Genomic DNA, 19,476 nt, shown 5'->3' on the forward strand with positions numbered 1-19,476 from the left:
AACACTGTGTTTCGGTAACATTGGTTTTTAGCAGCTATTTCCTAAGCTGGTATTGAGAAATTCATATGAAATGAAATTTGTTCACATGAAATATTTTAAAGGATCAATTATACTATCCGTGGTTTATACTTTCACTTCAAGTAAGCTCATTGTTGAAAATTAGTGATATGAACTTTGCCTCAAATTTCTCCTCCTATGTTTTCTTGTTTGGAAACTGGGAATACTGAGTGTTAGCCAAATTAGAGAGTGACTGTGCTGCTTCTCTTTGTATAGGTGCCGGTTTTATTACCTTTGTTATACAAAATCCTAATTTATCAAAGATATATCAGCCACGCGCCATGGTTCAGATCTGTAATCCCAGCACTTTGGGAGGCCGAGGTGGGCAGATCACCCGAGGTCGGGAGTTCAAGACCAGCCTGACCAACATGGAGAAACCCTGTCTCTGCTAAAAATACAAAATTAGCCAGGCATGTTGGTGCATGCCTATAATCCCAGTTACTCGGGAGACTGAGGCAGGAGAATCACTTGAACCTGGAGGCGGAGGTTGTGGTGAGCCGAGGTTGCACCATTGCACTCCAGCCTAGGCAACAAGAGCGAAACTCCATCTCAAAAAAAAAAAAAAACGATACCAGTTATCTTTTCTATCCAAAACTATACCAAAAGTAGAGAAAAGCCTTATAAGTCAGCAGTTGTTTTCACATCATGTAAGTAGTCAAGAGAAACCTGGAGTAATGTATTTTACCACACATGTACCCTCTTCCTTCCTCCCCCGCCCGCCTTTGGGCCCCTACCCCTTGACTAGGATTCTTGGAACAAGGAAAGGAGCGTATCTGGCTTAGGGATCTAGGTTCCTTTTGGGGCCTCCCCGGTACCTGGCATGTGACAGGGACCCAGTGAAGCAGCTGAGTGAATGAATGAATGCCTTATATGCTTCAGATACATCACATCAGTAAATTACAGAGTTGTCAGTGAGACCCAGAGAGCAGGCTCAGAGCCCTTTGGCCTTCCCAGCTCCACTTAGTGTTTTGATATTTAAGGCATTCTTGGGGATTTTATTCTGTTATTAATAAAAGACTAGTATAATTCCTGTGTTAAATAGCTCACTCTGGAGAAATTTTTATAATAAAATGTCAGAGATAATAGAATTAAGGATGCAAAATGCCCAGAGCATCATTTTTTGGTATTTAAATAGTAGATGGCTATAATTTTCCTTTATATACATTTATACATGTATATTGTAACTTAAATACCTCTTTTTATTTTAATAAGTATACTTATTTGTATAATAAGAAAAAAGAACTGTTTTAGGAGAAAATGTCCCTTCTGAAGATAGGATTTGGAGAGAAGATGAGCTATAGGCAATCAGAGTCCTAAATATAGGTGTCCCTCACTATCTACACTTACTCTCTAAGTTCAGAAACAGTAAACTCACACATAAAATAGATTCAGATAGTAAAGGATGCTTGTATTTCAAAATTAGCAAGTGGGAATACTGTAGAATGTCTGAAACAGAAATGATTATCTCCAGCATGTAGATTAAATGTGATAATGGAGGTGAAGAGGAAGTGAGATGTAAAATGCTTCTCACCATGTTTTGCACAAAATAAGGACCTAGTAAAGCACAACTGATGATGTGGCTATGACAATACACATGGTAAATTCCTATGGAAATTATTTTGTAACACCTGCTTCTAGCCTTCGCCAGGGAAAAAATATGTGGTGTGTATATTTTTCTAAAAGTTCTGTGGGTGATTCTCATGTGAAGTCAAGATTGAGGTCCCTGCACTAGAAACACAGACCTATAGAAAACCCAAACATGAGTGGTTAAACTCAGGGAAACCAAACAAGAGGCTCAGCGTCTGTAAGTCAGAAATGAAAGCTAGTAAGAAAGACTTCTAAGATGACCTGATATGAGAAGGAAGTGCCAGATGACACAAGTAGTTGCCAGGACAGAAGTTTCATCCTGAATCTGAATTTTGATGTGATTTAGAGCCCAGATAGAAAAAGACCTGCTTCTTTGAGGGCATGGAAAGGATTCAGCAAAAGCCTGAGACTAGAAGTGTGGGAGGCAGAGCAAAGGATAAACCAATAGAAACCACACCCAGTGACCTTAGAGTTAGGTGTCATGAAGGGTGATGGACATGTGTGGTCCTTGGTGCTACCTGAGTCACACCCCCCTTGGAATGACTATAAAACTGCAGATTCTGGAGCTTATCTCAGACCTTTTGGTTGGGAGCATAGGAAGCTGCACTACTCATAAGCATTCCACGCCGTGCTTGTATGTGCTGAATGGGGAACCACTGATCCAGGTGGCCTGGATAACTGAGCCAAGAGTCTACGTAACATAGTCCTTATTTACACTTGGCCTCAGCCAGTGCAGCCTGTATTGCTCAACAGAAAATCCCATACAGCAGGTTTTGATGTGTTAGGAAACATGCTACATCCATTACCTATTTTGAATCATTTAATCCTGACAGCAGCCCTGGGCAGTGTAGGTTTTATCACCCCATTTTATTTATTTATTTATTTTTTACCAAAGTTAACCAGCTAAGAAATAGAGTTTGGATTCAGATTCAGGGGTGTCTGAACTCATATCTCCTCCACTTTCCACAGCCTCCTGCTGCCTGTCTAACATCATCGAAGAGAAAGAAGTGGGGAAAGATTGTGAGGTCAGAGATGTCTCCTGTAGTAGAGATAATTTGCCCTGAGTAAAGCTTCAGTAGCAGTCAGTGAGAAGTGAGCCCTGAGATCAGTAGCAGTGGGAAACCCAGCAGAGTGAGCCATTTGTACTGTCTGTCTTATGCTGGCTGGGTGTGCACGTGTGCACACATGATGGAGAGGATGAGGGTCTGCCTGGTTTTCTTGAAGTAACTGTCCTTAACCATCATGGGATGCCTTCCCATTATCAGAGTTTGAAGGCCACACCCACATGTTTAATCACCCAGTGTATCCAGATGTTAGATCTGTATTTGGAGTTGTTGTCATGCTTCTTTTGATGACTCCACAGGTAAACCACAAGCCGGCAGTTGCTTGAGGGGACAGCAGTTCTTTATGCCACAGGTGCACACCTCATTTTACTGCCAACTCAGATTTCTTTTCCAGACAAATTGCCATAAAAGGGGAGAAGCACTTATCTCAGCCACAAGGCTTTTGAGAGAGGGAAAACACATGACATAAAAAAGAGACAGTGGGCAGCTCAGCGGGCAGAATCCAGGGGTGGACAAAGCGCTGGGACGCAGTCCAGGCTGTTTTCTCCTAGCTCTGCACTATGACCTGAAGGAGGCATTTCACTCCTCTGGTCCTTAAATGATTCAGCTTAAAATAGGAATTGGACCTATTTTATCTAAAGTCAGATTATGTCACTTTCCTACTTGGTGCCCTCCAGTGGCTCCTCACTTCCCTCGGAGGAAAAAAAACGCCCAGATCCTGACAGTGGTCTCTTATCCCTACCCTGTGTGCTGTCTGTGAATCATGGAGGCCTGCTCCTGCCTCAGGATCTCTGTCATCACCATTCCCTCTGCCTGGGACTTCTTCCCCCAGGTTTCCCCTTCCTTTGTCTCCTTCAAATCCTTAATCACACATCATTCTGAAGGAGGCCTTCACCGGCCACCTCCCTAGACACAAATGCAAGCATTCCCTGCCCTACTTAGTTTTCTCCACAGCACTTACCACCAGCTCGCATACTATATCTTGTTTTCTCTGGTGATTTTCATACTGGCAAGGCCATTTTGAATGATAAGGGGGAAATGCAAAAACAAACAACTGAAGTTCATCAAATGTAGGAACCTGCCTTTTAAAAATTAAGCCGCCCATAGGAAAAAGGTAGGAGAAAAAAATAGTAGCAGCAGCAGCTTTGATAAACCTAGGTATGTAGTCCTATTTTTCAAAATATTTTGGAATAAGGAGGCAGAAATAGAAACAAATTTAGCATGCAAACAAAAAATAGTTTATTGGGAAGATTACTGGTGCAGCTTTAAGATAGCAGCAAAATATTTTTATGACCTTGGCCTGATAATATTCATTCTAATTTATAAAATTTTTTTTTTTTTGGCAGCTGGATCATGAATCTAATTGGGCGATTTCACAGAGTTTCTGGATCAGAAAAGATAACCCCACGATGGGAACAGGACTACCATCTGCAGCCTATGGGCAAACTGGGATTATTTTATGAATATCTTGAAATGAGTAAGTTCTTAGTGAAGTTTTTAGTGATATAAAATATGTTGGAGTATGTTGTGGATCCCAAAAGCATCTGTTATGGAGCCATATTAACATTTAGCATATTGAAGAGTATGTTTTTCTCCACTAGACAAAATTATACAATCAGGCTTTCAGATAGGGTGGTCATGTGTGTCTTTGTCAATATTTATATTGTACAAAGCTAGAAATTTATTAGTGGGCAGTGGAATGCAATATTCATTGAGGTACATCTTTACCATTAATTCTTTTTTTTTGGTTTTTTTTTTTTTTTTTTTTTTTTGAGACAGAGTCTCGCTCTGTAGCCCAGGCTGGAGTGCAGTGGTACAATCGTGGCTCACTGCAACCTCCGCCTCCCAGGTTCAAGCGATTCTCCTGCCTCAGCCTCCCGAGTAACCGGGATTACAGTCCGCCACACCCAGCTAATTTTTGGACTTTTAGTACTGACAGGGTTTCACCATGTTGGCCAGGCTGGTCTCAAACTCCTGGGCTCAAATGATCCACCCACCTCAGCCTCCCAAAGTGCTGGGATTACACACATGAGCCACTGGGCCCAGCCATCTTTACCATGAATTCTTAAAGCATTCTAATCATGTTGTCTGAGAATGAACTCAGCAACTATAATTAGGTGTGATTCAGTCCATGCAGGCACAGCTGTTGGCCAGTACACTTCTGAACTGAGTCATTTAAGCAAGCCTGCAGGAGCATGCAGCTTCATGGCAGGAATGGTCCCAGGATGCCCACTTTCACATCTCATGCCTGCCTTTGACAGCCTATCTATTTCTTCTCGCCAGTGGTTTCTACTTGGTTCCTTGAGTGACTTCATGACTCATAACTGGCCTGAATTTGAAACCATTGTGCTGGTCTGGAATTAAGATTTAGTACAGGTCCTCTCTTTCCTAAATGCCTTGGTCCATTTTTATATTATTTGCTTGGGCTCTTAATTCTTTCCAGTGGAACTTGATTTTGACCTCTCGGTTGCCTTTAAACGGAAGCATCTCAAAATAGATTTCCATAGGAAACATCACCTTTTGTATTATGCATGACACGCTTATATCTAATAGATGGCTAACAATTTACATGTTTTGTATCTGTGCCCTTTCAGCTAACCATTACACTGAATTACAATTTTTTTAAGCTTAGGGGAATAGAAAAAGAAACGCATCATTTTTGTTGACAGGCTTTGCATTTATGCATAGGGCTTTGCATATTGGCAAAGACACCGCTTTGTGGTTCCTGTTTACAAGTCTGCAGTTAGAAGGTGGTTTTTATTAAATCACATTCTCTATATAAAATAATTGCTTTTAAAAATACACATTATACATGGAAACACATCTGCTTCCTTCAATGAGCAAAAGGTTCATCTTGTGGCTTCTTTAGTCAGCAGTACTTTGCAGCAGCCCAGAGCCTGATTTGAATTTCATTTTTGCTTTGTTATGTTTTCTGACCAGGTTTTATTAAGGGTGTAGCTGCAGTACATATGTGGAAGCTGTCCTGAGTTATTATTCTGCTTATTTTCAGAAGGACTGTAAGACCTGTTATTCAAAAATGAGTCGTAATTGTAAATGTTTCTTATTGGAACTATTAACAGCATTAAAAAGAATCCTGGGGTAGAATGTCATTTGTTATTTTTAAAAAGTGTTTTTTCTTTAGTTGATAGTCAAATAAATGACATCAGAAGAGAAAGTTATATGGTCATGTGCTTTGGGGAGAAGTTGATAGGACTTTTAAAGTTTCATAGGCTCTTTAAAATAGTTATCAACTAAATAATTCTGCCTCATCCTGCCCTACAAGAAAGTATAGAATAACAGCTATTATAGACAGATTTTTAAGTTTATTAGGTTGTTTTCCTGTTATCTAAATAGCACCTAATGACTTAGAAAACTTGATTTCTGAATTTCTGGGAGTAGGCAGTCTGTTACTGTGTGGGCAACAGGAGAGTGAAATCTGTGTTTTGTCCTTCTAGTCTGTGAGAGACAGAATTTCCAAGTGCCTTTTGAATTGTTTTCATTTCTCTAAAAATAAACATTGAGCGCCTTTGGTATTGGTCTCACCACTACACAATCCCCTCCTTCCCATTTCCCCATATTCCTTAATGACACCACCATCTACCTTTTAAATTGTGGCTCTTACTGCTTAAGGGAAACATATTCCAGAAAGCCAGCCTGGAGCCTCCACCCTTGCTTGGCCTGGCACCCAGCCTCAACTCTCTTTCCTTCTTTCCTACCTGACAAGTCCTGCTGAGCCTCAGCCGGGCCCCTGAACTTTTCAGGCAGCTTTGCTGCTCTTTACTTCTAGGCGTTACCAGTGCCTGCTACCTGCTGTGGCGGTATGCACTCTGTCCTGCCTCTGTCCCCGTTGCACTGAGCCTGATGGAGGCAGCTGCCACGTCCTCTGCTAGAGCGCCAGTGCCTGGAACCTTGTACTTATAAACATTTAAGCAACTTGAACTTGGAGCTCCGACACACATATCTAACTTTTAGTTGATTTCACATTAACATTCCTCACTCACTTCTCACCAAGTTCTGTATGACCTGTTTGAGTGAAACGTTTTTTATTTAGTGAATTTCCCACCATCCTTTGAGATTATTGGAGTAACTGTGAGCTGTTAACCCAAATTGCTTCTCTAAGAGTGTTGCTGACTCCGAGTACACACAACATAAACGTAGTCGTCTGTATTCAAACCTGGAAGCCATAAATACTGTTTTGTACTCAGTAATGTACTGCAGACACAGGTGTCCTGAGAACTTGATAAGGCCTTCCTGGTAGGCAGGTGCCATAAACGGAGTGCAGTGAAGTGATGAGTGGGCCCTGTTTGTGTCTGGCACTGTCTCTTCCACCCTTGCCATGGTGCCTTGATCTCACTTTCATCTGTCTCCAAGTTAATGTTTTAAAATCTGCTAAAACAATGACCTTCATATATTATTTTCTCCATGTAATTGTACTGTAATGAATATCAGCTATTCTTCAGCAGCTCCTTGTGCCCCTTTCTTTTTCTCCCTCCTGTGCTGAACCCACCGATGCCTCCGCTGCACTCTCCAGGACTCAGGCCTTCTTCCCTTCATGCTCTCATCTCTGCTTGGTTCGAGCCCATCACCTGCCATGAAGTCTCCTAACCTTTGCAGGATGAGCTTTCCAAAAGGGCAACTAGGTAATTGGGAGGATTTGCAGGCCTCCAGCTCTTCATTTGTTCATTCATTCATTCACTCATTCATTCATTAAACATTGAGCACCTGCTGTGCCAAACACTCTCAGCCGCTGGGCATACCAGGGCATCTGGTCCCTCCCCTCATGGAGCTCAGCACTTGGCACATGGTTAGGAAGGAGAATGCTAATCAGACTTCCTTGAGCAGGTGATATTTGAACTGGATTTTGAAGGGTGAATGGAAGTTAGTTATCTGAAGTATGGTGAAGAGAATGGACATTTTGTGTGGAAAGGTGGACATATTTAAAAGTACAACAGCTTGGTCAAAGAATGGCAAGTGAACAAAGGATTGACAAGTGGGAATATCAGGTAGGCAGGGGCCATGTCATGATGGGTCTGGTGTGCTTAGCCAGGGGACTTGAACTTTATTCTTAAAGAAATTGGGATCCACTGGAATATTTGTAAACAAGAGAACTGCATAACATTTATGTGGAATATGATGAATCAGGCAGCAGAATGGAAGATAATATTTTGGATGAGACTTGTGGTGGGAGGGAGATGATTTAGGAGGCTACAGCAGGTAACCCGGACAACAAGTGACAGGTGCCTAAATAGTGGGCATAGGAGTAGAGAGAGGGAGATGGAGTTAGGTAAGTGTTAAAGAGGTGAATTGCATAGCAGATGAGGAATTAAATTAAGATAACTTCCAGGAGACCATATATGCAGGGCAGAACATAAGGAGAGGAGCTGTTCTCTAGGAAATGGCTCAGTGTTGGATATTTTTAGCGTGAAAACATCTGAAAGGCAATGTCTATTAGAAAGTTGGACACCACAGTCAGGAGCTCAGATGAGCCATGGGTGAGGCCATGAGGGTGAATCAGGCATGCCTAGCAGGAATATAAAGAGAGATGGACAGAGAATTGATGAAGAGGCCCTGGGGGAAAGGGACATTTGAAGAGTGAAGAGGGAGGGAGGCCCACAGGGGAAAAGAAGAGCAGAGCAGTGGGAAGAAATCCAGCAGGGTTGTGTCAACCCAGAGAAGGCTTGGGAGATAATGTTGCTTCAGAGGAATTTGGTCATGAAGGAAAAGGGGCATAATGGAAAATCCAGAGGGGGAAGAAAGGAAGAGAGCCAGCACCCACACACTCCTAATTGCTAGACCTGGGGCAGGAAGTGGAAGCAGTGCTATAGCTAGGCAGGGTTTTTTTAGTTTTTTTGTTTTTCAATATATATTTTGACTTTTTAAAATTAAGTAAAAAGGAAATCAAGGGGAAATAAATATTCCACAGCAGGGTGACTGTTTGGCCATGTCACATAAATCTTGGCCATAAATTTCTTATGACCATGTCACAAGAAATCACAAAAATCAGGACCAAAAAGGAGCCTTAGCTTATGAACATGCAGCCACCGGCAAAGTTAGCAAGAGTAGGTCCAGTGCAGTGGTGAGGGCCTCAGCAGGGTGCGGGCCTTCAGGGACTAGTTACTCTGCCACTTGTTGTGAAGATGGATACTTCCTTCAGAAAACTCAACTGTAACATGTAGAAGCAAGCAGAGAAAGCATTAGAGAGCAGTATAGGATTCTGAAAAAGTTGCAGGCAGGGTTGTTTTGTTTTCATAGTGGGTGTTTTGCATTGACTTTTTGTTGTTGTTATTCTTGGTTTCAAAAGTTGCTTATAAAATTTTTCTCACTTGAATATCAGAACAAATTACATGGGCTTTTTCTGGTGTTTTGTTTTTAATCCATGTGGAATTTATTTTGGTGTCAAAAGTGATGGCCCCATACCAATTTTTCCCATGACTTAGCTAGCTGTGCCAATACTTGCATCCACTGCTTCAAAGCATCACTTTATAATATATTAAAACCCATGAATATTTGCATCTCCTCTTAAAATTCACCCTATTTAATTCATACTATCTACTCATGTACTAGTTCTAAACTGTTTCAATTACCACAGCATTATAATATACTTTAATATCTCCCAGAGCTATCCCATTTTATTTTTTCAGAATGTTCCTGTCTATGCAAACATCCCTGTTCATTATTTTACCTGTTTATATTTCTTGAAGAACTTCAGTATCACTTTTCAGCTTTTTTTCTTATCTTTCTTTGAAAGACAGAGTCTCGCCCTGTTGCCCAGGCTGGAGTGCAGTGGCACAATCTGGGCTCACTGCAACCTCCGCCCCCTCAACTAAAGCAATCTTCCCACCTCAGCCTCCTGGGTAGCTGAGACTACAGGCTTGTACCACCATGCCCAGCTAATTTTTGTATTTCTTGTAGAGACAGGGTCTTGCTATGTTGCCTAGGCTGGTCTCAAACTCCTGGGCTCAAATAATCCTCCCTCCTCAGCCTCCCAAAGTGCTAGGATTACAGGGATTAGCTGCCACACCCGGCTGACCTGTCAGCTTTTTTTGTTAAATCCATTTGGGATTATTAACAGAATTTATATTAGAATTCTAAATTATTTTGTGGAAAATTTTTGATACATCCCTGCATTCAAGTTTGCCCAATCAAGAGTATGGCACATCCTACCATTCATTCATTCATCATTATTTGTTTTTTCTTAAGTCAATTATCATAGTAGTCTTACATTTCTCATTAATTTATTTCTAAATAGTCTATGCTTTTGTTGTCATTATAAGTGGTATCTTTTCTCTTTTGGATTTTTAACTAGGTTTACTGATAACATAATCCTAATCTCTGGCTTCTCTTGAACAATCAGGAGATCTGGCAACATGGAGCCCTCATTCCAACATGGCAGCTATGAGCTGTCCCTTTCCGTAGGACACACACCTGCTAGTTTACCACAGTTGACTGGCTGACTCCACACATGGCTATTACTTGCATGCCCTGAGGGCTGATGAGTTATTTAGGATTGGGTGAGTCATAGACAGAGATGTTGATACCATTGCTTATTGCTGCTGCTCATGACTCTGTAGCATCACTAACTCTGGTCCTTGCCTGGCTCACTTCTCTGCATGAGAGTGCTCCTGCCTGGCCTGTGGGACTTACTGGATCCTTCTAGCCCTGTCTGCTCTTCTGCAACATGCCCTTTGCCTGTCAGACCAGAAGCAAATGCCAGTTCTGCTTGCCTCGCCACACCCTCGACATCCTCGCCCTTCCTGACCAGAGTCGTCCCTGCCCCCTGTCTGAGCACGAGGCCTAATGGGGCTCTCCGTTTTCCTCCCATCCACAGTCTTAGTTACATTTCTGTATATGTTTCCTCTGAAGGTCTGCCAGTTAGGCGGGCAGGGTCTAAAACTGAGTTTCCTTTTTTGGATATTTTCTTCTTCCCCTCCATGGTATCACCCCAAAAATCTCTGCTGCCCCATTTATAATAAGGCCGTGTCAACAAACAAGGAGAAAAGAACTTCTAAGCCACCACTCAAATTTTGACTTATTATGACCACAAGGACCACAACTAACTTCAAGATCAAGAATCTTGAGGATATTATAACTTAAGACACTTTTATCACATATATTTCTAATACTATCAAATTCTCTGAATGCACTGCACTTGCATTTGCGACTCAGGGGAGCTCACTCATTTGCTTGTTCTCAGCATATTTCTTCCAACATTCTCTAAGCATAGCCTTCCCATGGGTCCATTTCTTTTTCTCTTTAACTTGTTAGATAATGCCACAATATTTCTTTTTTCTTAAAAAAAAAAAAAAAATCCTAAACCACAAATCATCTTCCAACATTCTATTTCAACACTGAGAATGAATAATATGCTTATGATGTCTCAAGTTTATTACCAGCAAATAATTCTGGTTGACTAAAGATGTCTAAATATATTGGTCCTATTAAGTGTATACATGTGAAAGAAACAGGCTATAATTAGTCTTCTTTCCAGAGATTTTATATTTGTGTTTTGTTTGAATTCTTTCACTGTTGAACACTAAATTATTATTTACCACAGATGTGTTTTCTCTCTGGGATTTAGTTCGTTTGCCTTTCTCTTTCAAGAGTAAAGAAAAATATGTTGTCCTTCCATCCACCACCACTCCATGATGTGTGTCCATTCCATTGACAGTTATTCAGTTTGGGTTCGTCACCTTATTTGTGGCCTCTTTTCCACTGGCCCCTCTGTTGGCTCTCGTGAACAATATATTGGAAATAAGAGTGGACGCATGGAAACTGACCACCCAGTTTAGACGCCTGGTACCAGAGAAAGCCCAGGACATTGGAGCATGGCAGCCCATCATGCAAGGAATAGCAATTCTGGCTGTGGTGACCAATGTGAGTAGACCTAAGCTTTACAGGGTAAAGACCTTGAAGATGCATTAGATTTGCTACCTAAGGAATCAAATGTTTAGTGTTTTTTAAAATGGGAGGAAGATGCTAAGTCTGTCATCCACATAAACGATATAGTTGCTCTATATAACCACTTGTTAAATGTATTTTCATTTTGTATATAATTATTTTTAACTGTCAAGACCGCCTACACAGGTACTGTTATTGCTCATTTGCTAAAGTTTTTATTCAATATGAAATATGGTAATGATAAGTACTAACACTTTTAATCCTCACATAACTATAAAAAGAGTTATCAGAAAATGCTTTTTTATAATGTGGATAGAAATCTGTTCATTTAGAGTTTGAGGACCCTAAAATAAGATCATTCTACCTTGTTTTACTACATATTCCAAAGCATCAACCTAAAATATTAACTCTGATGGTGAAGTATAAACAGTGTGTGCACTCCTGATTACCTTCCTTGACTCCAGAGCAGCAATTCTTAAAGGAGGGAGGTGGGTAGGTTTCATCACCTTTCCCATCCCACCCTTAGGTCTTTGCTCGCCATGCTCTGATCATTGGCTGAAGCAGCCTCGTGCCCTGTATATATCACAGCTGTGAGGGGACAGAACTCAGTTGTTTACAGCCTGTATTCATTGATTATGGGCCATCTGAACATGTCATTTTTATGTACAGCCACAAGGGAGTTCTCAGGCAATGCAATTTTCATGCCATCCCATTAGCGGAACACCTTCCCAAGAAGTGTCCCAAAACTAGGGCCATTTCCTCCCATATTTCACTGACAGTCTCACTCCCAGGTGAACCTCCCTAACAAAGTGATTCCCCAGTTTTGTTTTCTTAAGCCACATCTTCCCTGAGTCCCCAGCCAAAACAACAGAAGTTGGCAGTGCCTGTAGGAGACGTTGGCAGTGCCTGTAGGTTAGGCTCTGGATGAGGGAAGTTACTGAGCATTGTGGGCTCTAGAGTCAGGTAGACTCGAGCTCCAGTTTCCAGTACTGTAGCTGCATGATCTTGAGCCAGGCCTTACCACTCCAGAGCCCCATTTTATTATTTGTAAAATTATTACTTCCCTACCGCATATCATAAGAATAGTACATACCAACCACAATATTAGGGAATTCGTTGAGTTAATGCATGAAGCCTCATTTCTATTGAATGTTAGCTGCTGTTATTTTATCATCTTCATTACTCATCATTGTTATTAACAGTGACTCTGAGGACTCTGACAGGTACCCCAATTGGAGGCAAAAGAATTCCAAAAGTAGTCACTGTCTGGATATGGTTACAGTTTTATACAATAAAACAAGTTATCTGGAACCTAGCTGTCATCCCTACCGCAGAACCTTAAATATATCTGAATTGCATGCTATCTGTACTATTTGGAGAAAGTTGCAAATCGCACACAAAAACCAACTACCAGAGTATGTCAGTTTCCTTTCACCCAGGTACCCCACACCTTCAACATCTACGGTGCTGCAAAATGAAGACTGATGTTTAGAAAAATGGCCGTGATGCCTTTCAAGTTCCTCGGTCATAAAACAATGAATCTGTCATGTTCAGTATGCTCTAGTACACTGAGCTGGGCAAGAACGTGGACTTGTGTGCTTTAAGAAAATTTTCAGCAACAAAGTTTGAAACTAAAAGGGTTTTTATTTGACCTTCAACCAACCAGAAAATTCAGTTGACTCAAACTCTCCCTATTCCTCAAGCATTCTGGATTGATTGTATTAGGTACCTTTTCCCAGCATCCATGCCATGGCTCCACTCCATGAGCACAGATGGAGGATTGGCTGTTTCCAAGGCGACTCAGTTTGTGTGTGTGTATAGACACTCATGCCGGCTAATTGGTGCTATTGGTTCTTATCCAATAATGGCTTTTTCTTATCACTTAACCTAGGAAAACTGCTTATGAGATTTGTGACATTGATTAAACTATGGGCAATCCCTTTTTCCATATTAGGATTTGTTATGCTTCCAAGATAGCAGTTATACATCCACATACATAGGCATCTGTTTATGTGTGTGCAAGTATTAAATGTGTGTCTTATTCCCTCAAACACCCAGTGTGTATCTCACAACCTACTGTCTACCAAAAGAGAATAACCACCAGGATGAGAATGGGCATCAAGCAGGAATTTGGTATAAAATCATTCATTTTAAAGCTGCTGGTTCAATAAATAAGCTGAATTGACATTGTTGTATCATGCCAGAGCATCTGTTATTGAAGACCAATTTTAATTTATTTTTATATAAATGGAAAACTGTGTGCAGAACAGCATGGGAAATGAAGCACACTGCATTTATTTGTACTCTTGCAGCATGTGTCTCAGAGCAGCTCAATTCAGGAAGAAAAGTATCTTGTCAGAAGACAATAAAATTATCTTTTGTGTTGGAATTTTTTGTAGCTTCCTGATGCACATCTGCCAGTGATTCTATAAAAAGATATAGTTGAGTTAAATGATAATAGCAAAATTTAATCTATTGAAATCTGAGGGAAAAAAGGTAAAATATTCTTGTGGCTCCCCAGTACTGACAGGCAGAAACACACTCATATATATGCATTTTTCACATCAGAGGAAATGACAAAGCTGGTTCTAGTGAGGGAAATTTTACAATAGAAAAGCCCCTTAATTGTTTTTTCTTGCTTTGCCTGAGATTTGGTTTGTGGTCTCACTGTGTCTAAACCATACGTTCAAATGAATACTATTAAAAATCATGTTAAGCCAAAAACACGTCTGCTTTTCTGCCTCATCAATGACAATCATTTAGCTATTTTATTCACATAGAATTTGGTTTAAAGTCAAATCCTTTCTCCTTCGTTCAAACCAGTTTTACAAACTGGAGAGTTTAAAGCCCAAATTAAAGAATTTTAGAGAAAATTCATGTAATTCATAATAGCTTTACCTCCTAATACATGTCTCTCTGACACACAGGTTTATGATTGGCCCATATTTACTCCTTTTATCTAGGAACATACTAAATTTTCTGTATGTTGTTGTTTAATTTATAATTTTCATAACTTCATCCACTTAATCTTTTTGAAGTTGAGAGACTTAGATACTAGATCAAACTAAACAGACATTATTATTTGACTATGAATGGGACAACCCCAGTATAATTCTTTCTGCTACCCAAATTTTGCTAAAATTAATAAATGCTCGCACTCTAATGAAGCAACGAACATAACCATGTACCGAGGGTTTAAAGCAAATCAGGTCATGGTTTGACTTATCTAAACAAGTCAAAATACTATACAGGAAAAAAGTGAACTTTAGAGGTCATTATTTAAATTTAGATCCAGGAAAACATGCAGTTTACATTGTGTTTATGAAAAGCAAGTGCTAAAATCAATTATATAAAGCTGGATTATTTTCATAACATTGACTCTGATTACCTGTGCAAGTCTTCTAGGCTGAGGTCAGTGGCTCATGCCTATAATGCCAGCACTCAGAGAGGCTGAGAGAATTGCTTGAGGCCAGGAGTTCCAGACTAGGCTAGACAACATAGTAAGAACCCATCTCTACAAAAAATGTTTAAAGATTAGCCAGGCAGAGTGGAGTGCACCTGTAATTCTAACTACTCAGGAGGATCACTTGAGCCAAGGAGTTTGAGGTTACAGTGAGCTATGATCATGCCAGTGCACTCCAGCCTGGACAACAGAGCAAGATCCTATCTCACTATCTGCATATATTTTGCAGTTAAGAAAGAACTAAGATTTCTGAATCTTTAAAAAAAAAAAATCAACATGATGAAAATAGTAAATCTGCCATATTTGTTAACCTGACCTATAAAAACTGTAACTTCGGCCGGAGGGGGTGGCTCATGCCTGTAATCCCAGCACTTTGGGAGGCTGAGGCAAGCGGATCACCTGAGGCCAGGAGTTCAAGACTGGCCTGGCCAACATGACAAAACTCTGTCTCTACTAAAAGTATAAAACTTAGCCGGGCTTGTTGGCATGTGCCTGTAATCCCAGCTACTCAGAAGGCTGAGGCAGGAGAATTGCTTGAACCCAGGAGGCGGAGGTTGCAGTGAGCCAAGATTGTGCCGTTGCAGTGAGCCAAGATCGTGCCATTGCACTCCAGCCTGAGCAACAAGAGCAAGACTCCATCTCAAAAGCAAAAAACAAACAAAAAACCATAACTTCATTTTCACTTTTTGTTGTTTTTCTCCCAAAATAGGCCATGATCATTGCTTTCACATCGGACATGATCCCCCGCCTAGTGTACTACTGGTCCTTCTCCGTCCCTCCCTATGGGGACCACACTTCCTACACCATGGAAGGGTACATCAACAACACTCTCTCCATCTTCAAAGTTGCAGACTTCAAAAACAAAAGCAAGGGAAACCCATACTCTGAGCTGGGTAACCATACCACATGCAGGCAAGTTCTGCTTTACTTGTTTAAAAACGCACTTCATCTTTAAAAGGGGTTTTCTTGTGACTTAATTCTGTTTGGTGTCATTTTTTAATTATTTAATTTTTATTTCTTTATAACTTCAGGATCAACTGGGTGCTTTGGTGTCATTTAAATCAAGCTGCTAGAGACATTTTTTCCCCATAGCTTTCTCTTGAGTGAAACTCAGAAAATGTATATGTATGTATATTTATTAAAAAGTTAATGAAGACTAGGGGTAGAACTTTCAGACCAAACCATAAAGATTTAAAGATGAGAGTTTCAAAGGATTACAGGGAGATTGATTCCAAAGAAAAGTCATAGAAATAGAGAAACTTCAAGAGGTCCCAGAACAAAGATAATTCAGTTGTTAATACTGTTGTGTTATTCAAGCACAATCTGAAGATATTGAATGATGGCAAACTAGCACCTCACATAACAGGGGCATACAGAGAGAAGAGATGTAAATACTCAGCTGAACAGTATTATCTAAAAATATTCCAAAACTCTCTCCATCGATTTTAATGGCTGGTGAGTTCAACAGTGGACAGTATGTACCAGGTAAATTACCAATTGATAGTTTGTGAACCGTAGGTCATTGACCTTTTTTCCTGGATCATAGAGTTTCACCTAAAACAAGAGGCTTTAAAGTTTATTTAGTCCAACTCCTCAAAGCCCTCACTAACTCAAATTCTCAATAATGCAACCAGGAAACCAGAAATAAGCCCAAAATAAATGTTTGTGTTACACCTAGTGGAGCCTCTTTACAATTCTGTATTGAATCTCCTTATTCTTACTTTCCACAATTCTAATCAGAAATTAAACTCTTCTAGGTTTAATAGCTTACAGGCATAAAATTAGATATGTACTACCTGAGGAAGATACACCAACAGCAGTTAACAGTTGATATCTGACAAGAATTAAGTAAAAAATTATAGCAAGCAGATAGTACTCTGTATGAGGAGAGAGAGTCCCATAGCTGAATGAACCTTGATGATACCATTATATAAATAAATTTATAAACATGATCCCTTAAACAGGAATTGTTTTGAGAAAACAGGGATAAATGTTGGGAGAAAAAATTTAAAACTTTAGTTCTTTTATAAAGATGGGTTATTTTCTACAAAGATGGACCCTGTTATTACCATCATTCTCTGATTAAATATTAAATGAGATATAACTGTAGTTATTTTGGGGCTTTGTTACCAAATTGAGCTTTAAGAGAAAATGTATGTGATGTCCAGTTTAAAAGAGCATTGAATCAAATATGACCTCTACTTTTTTTTTTTTTAATTTTTTGAGACAGAGTCCTGCTCTGTTGCCCAGACAGGAGTGCAGTGACGCCATATCAGCTCCCTGCAACCTCCACCTCCTGGGTTCAAGCAATTCTCATGCCTCAGCCACCGGAATAGCTGGGATTACAAGCGCGTGCCACCACGCCTGGCTAATTTTTGTATTTTTAGTAGAGATGGGGTTTCGCCACATTGGCCAGGCTGGTCTCGCACTTCTGTGCGATCCACATGCCTCGGCCTCCCAAAGTGCTAGGATTACAGGCATGAGCCACTGCACCTGGCCATGACTTCTTTCTAAATGGGGCCTTTGTTGACAGTATTCAGTCAAAAAGATTTGTCTCCCAATATGTCTCCATTTCGTTTTCAGGTATCGTGATTTCCGATACCCACCTGGACACCCCCAGGAGTATAAACACAACATCTACTATTGGCATGTGATTGCAGCCAAGCTGGCTTTCATCATTGTCATGGAGGTAGGAAAAGTATGCTTTCAAACAGTTTATAAGGATGTGTCTTTGCAGACCTTCCATTAAATGTTGCCAACTCCATACTTAACATGTATGATACCTTCTTATCACTTGCTAATATTTTAGGAAATATGTTAATCGGTTTTGACCTGAAAATATTCAAACAACTTCATTAACGAGAGCATTATCTGCTTTTAAACTTTAAAAGCATGTTATATGCAAAAGGGATTCAATATCATTCTTTACTAACTTTTTAAAATTTAGGGCACTGGGCAGCATGTTGGGCTGTGAAAGGGCTTATTCAAGATGAGTAAGATGATGTGATCTCTGCCTGTGAGAAACTTTTACTGCTGGGAGAGTTTGAAATTGACCAGCTCTGAAAAATGACTAAGGCAACTATAAATTTGTAATTGATGTAGCCAACTATGCTTCCTATGCAGAGTGAATTAACTACTGCCAAATTATAAAGTATCAGAGGTTACTTAATTGGTATGGTCGATAGGATTGTATTTAAGCTGCAAGAAACAGAAAACGCAGTCTATGGTGGCTTAAATAAGGTTGATTCCCCTCCCTCCAACCCACATAACAGAGCTCACGAAAGTATGTGGTTGCTCCTGAATCAGTCAATACCAGTTCACTGATGGAAGCAGTATATCCAGTTCTTGGATTTGCTCTCATATATGTGTCCCCTTATGGCTGCTGAAATTCCAGATAACAAATTACATGCAAAGCAGGAAGAAGGGCAATGCTAACCATATCCAGTCCTTTTTGTCAGGAAAGAATGCTTTGCCAGAAGCCCCTACCATGGACTTCCACCTACATCTCATTGACCAGAACTATAGCATGTGGTTTTCTTAGCAGCAAGAGGGGCTGAGGCAGGTGGATTTCATTTGCTCTGAATAAAACCACTCAGCAGAGAAGAAGTGGGGTAGACTCCCTGGCTTTTTGGTACTTATACTAGTTTTTTTTTTTTTTTTTTTTTTCAAGTAGCTACCAAACATTAAACAGGGAAGACAAGTAACTCATGGTTAGTTCACCATCGTAAGTGGCTTTCTCAAGTACAGTATGTGATATATCAGCAGGAGTCACAAGCTTCTATTCAAACATGTAGTTGATGAAGTGATTGGCCCTCTGCTTTTGATATTGTGGTAGATCATTTAATTGTCTTTACATATGCAGTGGCCCATCCCCACTGCAAAACTTCTAGAGCCAGCTTGATAATTCCTTTGCATTTCTGAGCTCACTGGAAGGGAAGAGAATCTACAGAGAGAGGGAAAATTAGGTGATGGGCTTTTCTTTTTTTTTTAAGAGACGGAGTCTCACTCTGTCACACAGGCTGGAGTGCGGTGCCATGATCTTAGCTCACTGCAACTTCTGCCACCCGGGTTTAACCGATTCTCCTGCCTCAGCCTCCCAAGTACCTGGGACTACAGGTGCATGCTACCATGCCTGGCTAATTGTATATTTTTAGTAGAGACGGGGTTTCACCATATTGGCCAGGCTGGTCTTGAACTCCTGACCTCAAGTGGTCCGCCCTCCTCGGCCTCCCAAAGTGCTGGGATTACAGGCATGAGCCACTGCACCCAGCCTAAATGATGGGCTGTAATAGGGCAGTGAGCAGGGTTATGTTATGCAAGGGTGATATAACAGAAATTCCCTGTAGTGCTGGAGGGCTCAGAGAGCAAGCTGGTACACATCAGTGCCTCCATCTGAAGCTCAAGGAG

General features: G+C 40.6%; 1 protein-coding gene across 9 annotated transcripts in view; it reads left to right on the forward strand.

Annotated features, from left to right (window-relative positions):
- The window catches only part of ANO6 (anoctamin 6), a 212,607-nt gene that overhangs the window by 185,181 nt on the left and 7,950 nt on the right, over positions 1-19,476 (forward strand). For 6 of the 9 annotated variants that reach the window (XM_074006663.1, XM_005570632.4, XM_005570634.4 and 3 more), the window contains 4 exons: positions 4,055-4,185; positions 11,377-11,582; positions 15,779-15,981; positions 17,653-17,758. In XM_074006663.1, the coding sequence (XP_073862764.1) occupies positions 4,055-4,185; positions 11,377-11,582; positions 15,779-15,981; positions 17,653-17,758 (646 nt within the window). Of the gene's footprint in view, positions 1-4,054; positions 4,186-7,239; positions 11,017-11,376; positions 11,583-15,778; positions 15,982-17,652; positions 17,759-19,476 lie in introns of those variants that run through there. The other 3 variants (XM_074006666.1, XM_074006665.1, XM_074006664.1) reach the window with 1 other exon arrangement.

Source organism: Macaca fascicularis, chromosome 11, assembly GCF_037993035.2.
Source record: "Macaca fascicularis isolate 582-1 chromosome 11, T2T-MFA8v1.1".
Taxonomy (NCBI): Eukaryota; Metazoa; Chordata; class Mammalia; order Primates; family Cercopithecidae; genus Macaca; species Macaca fascicularis.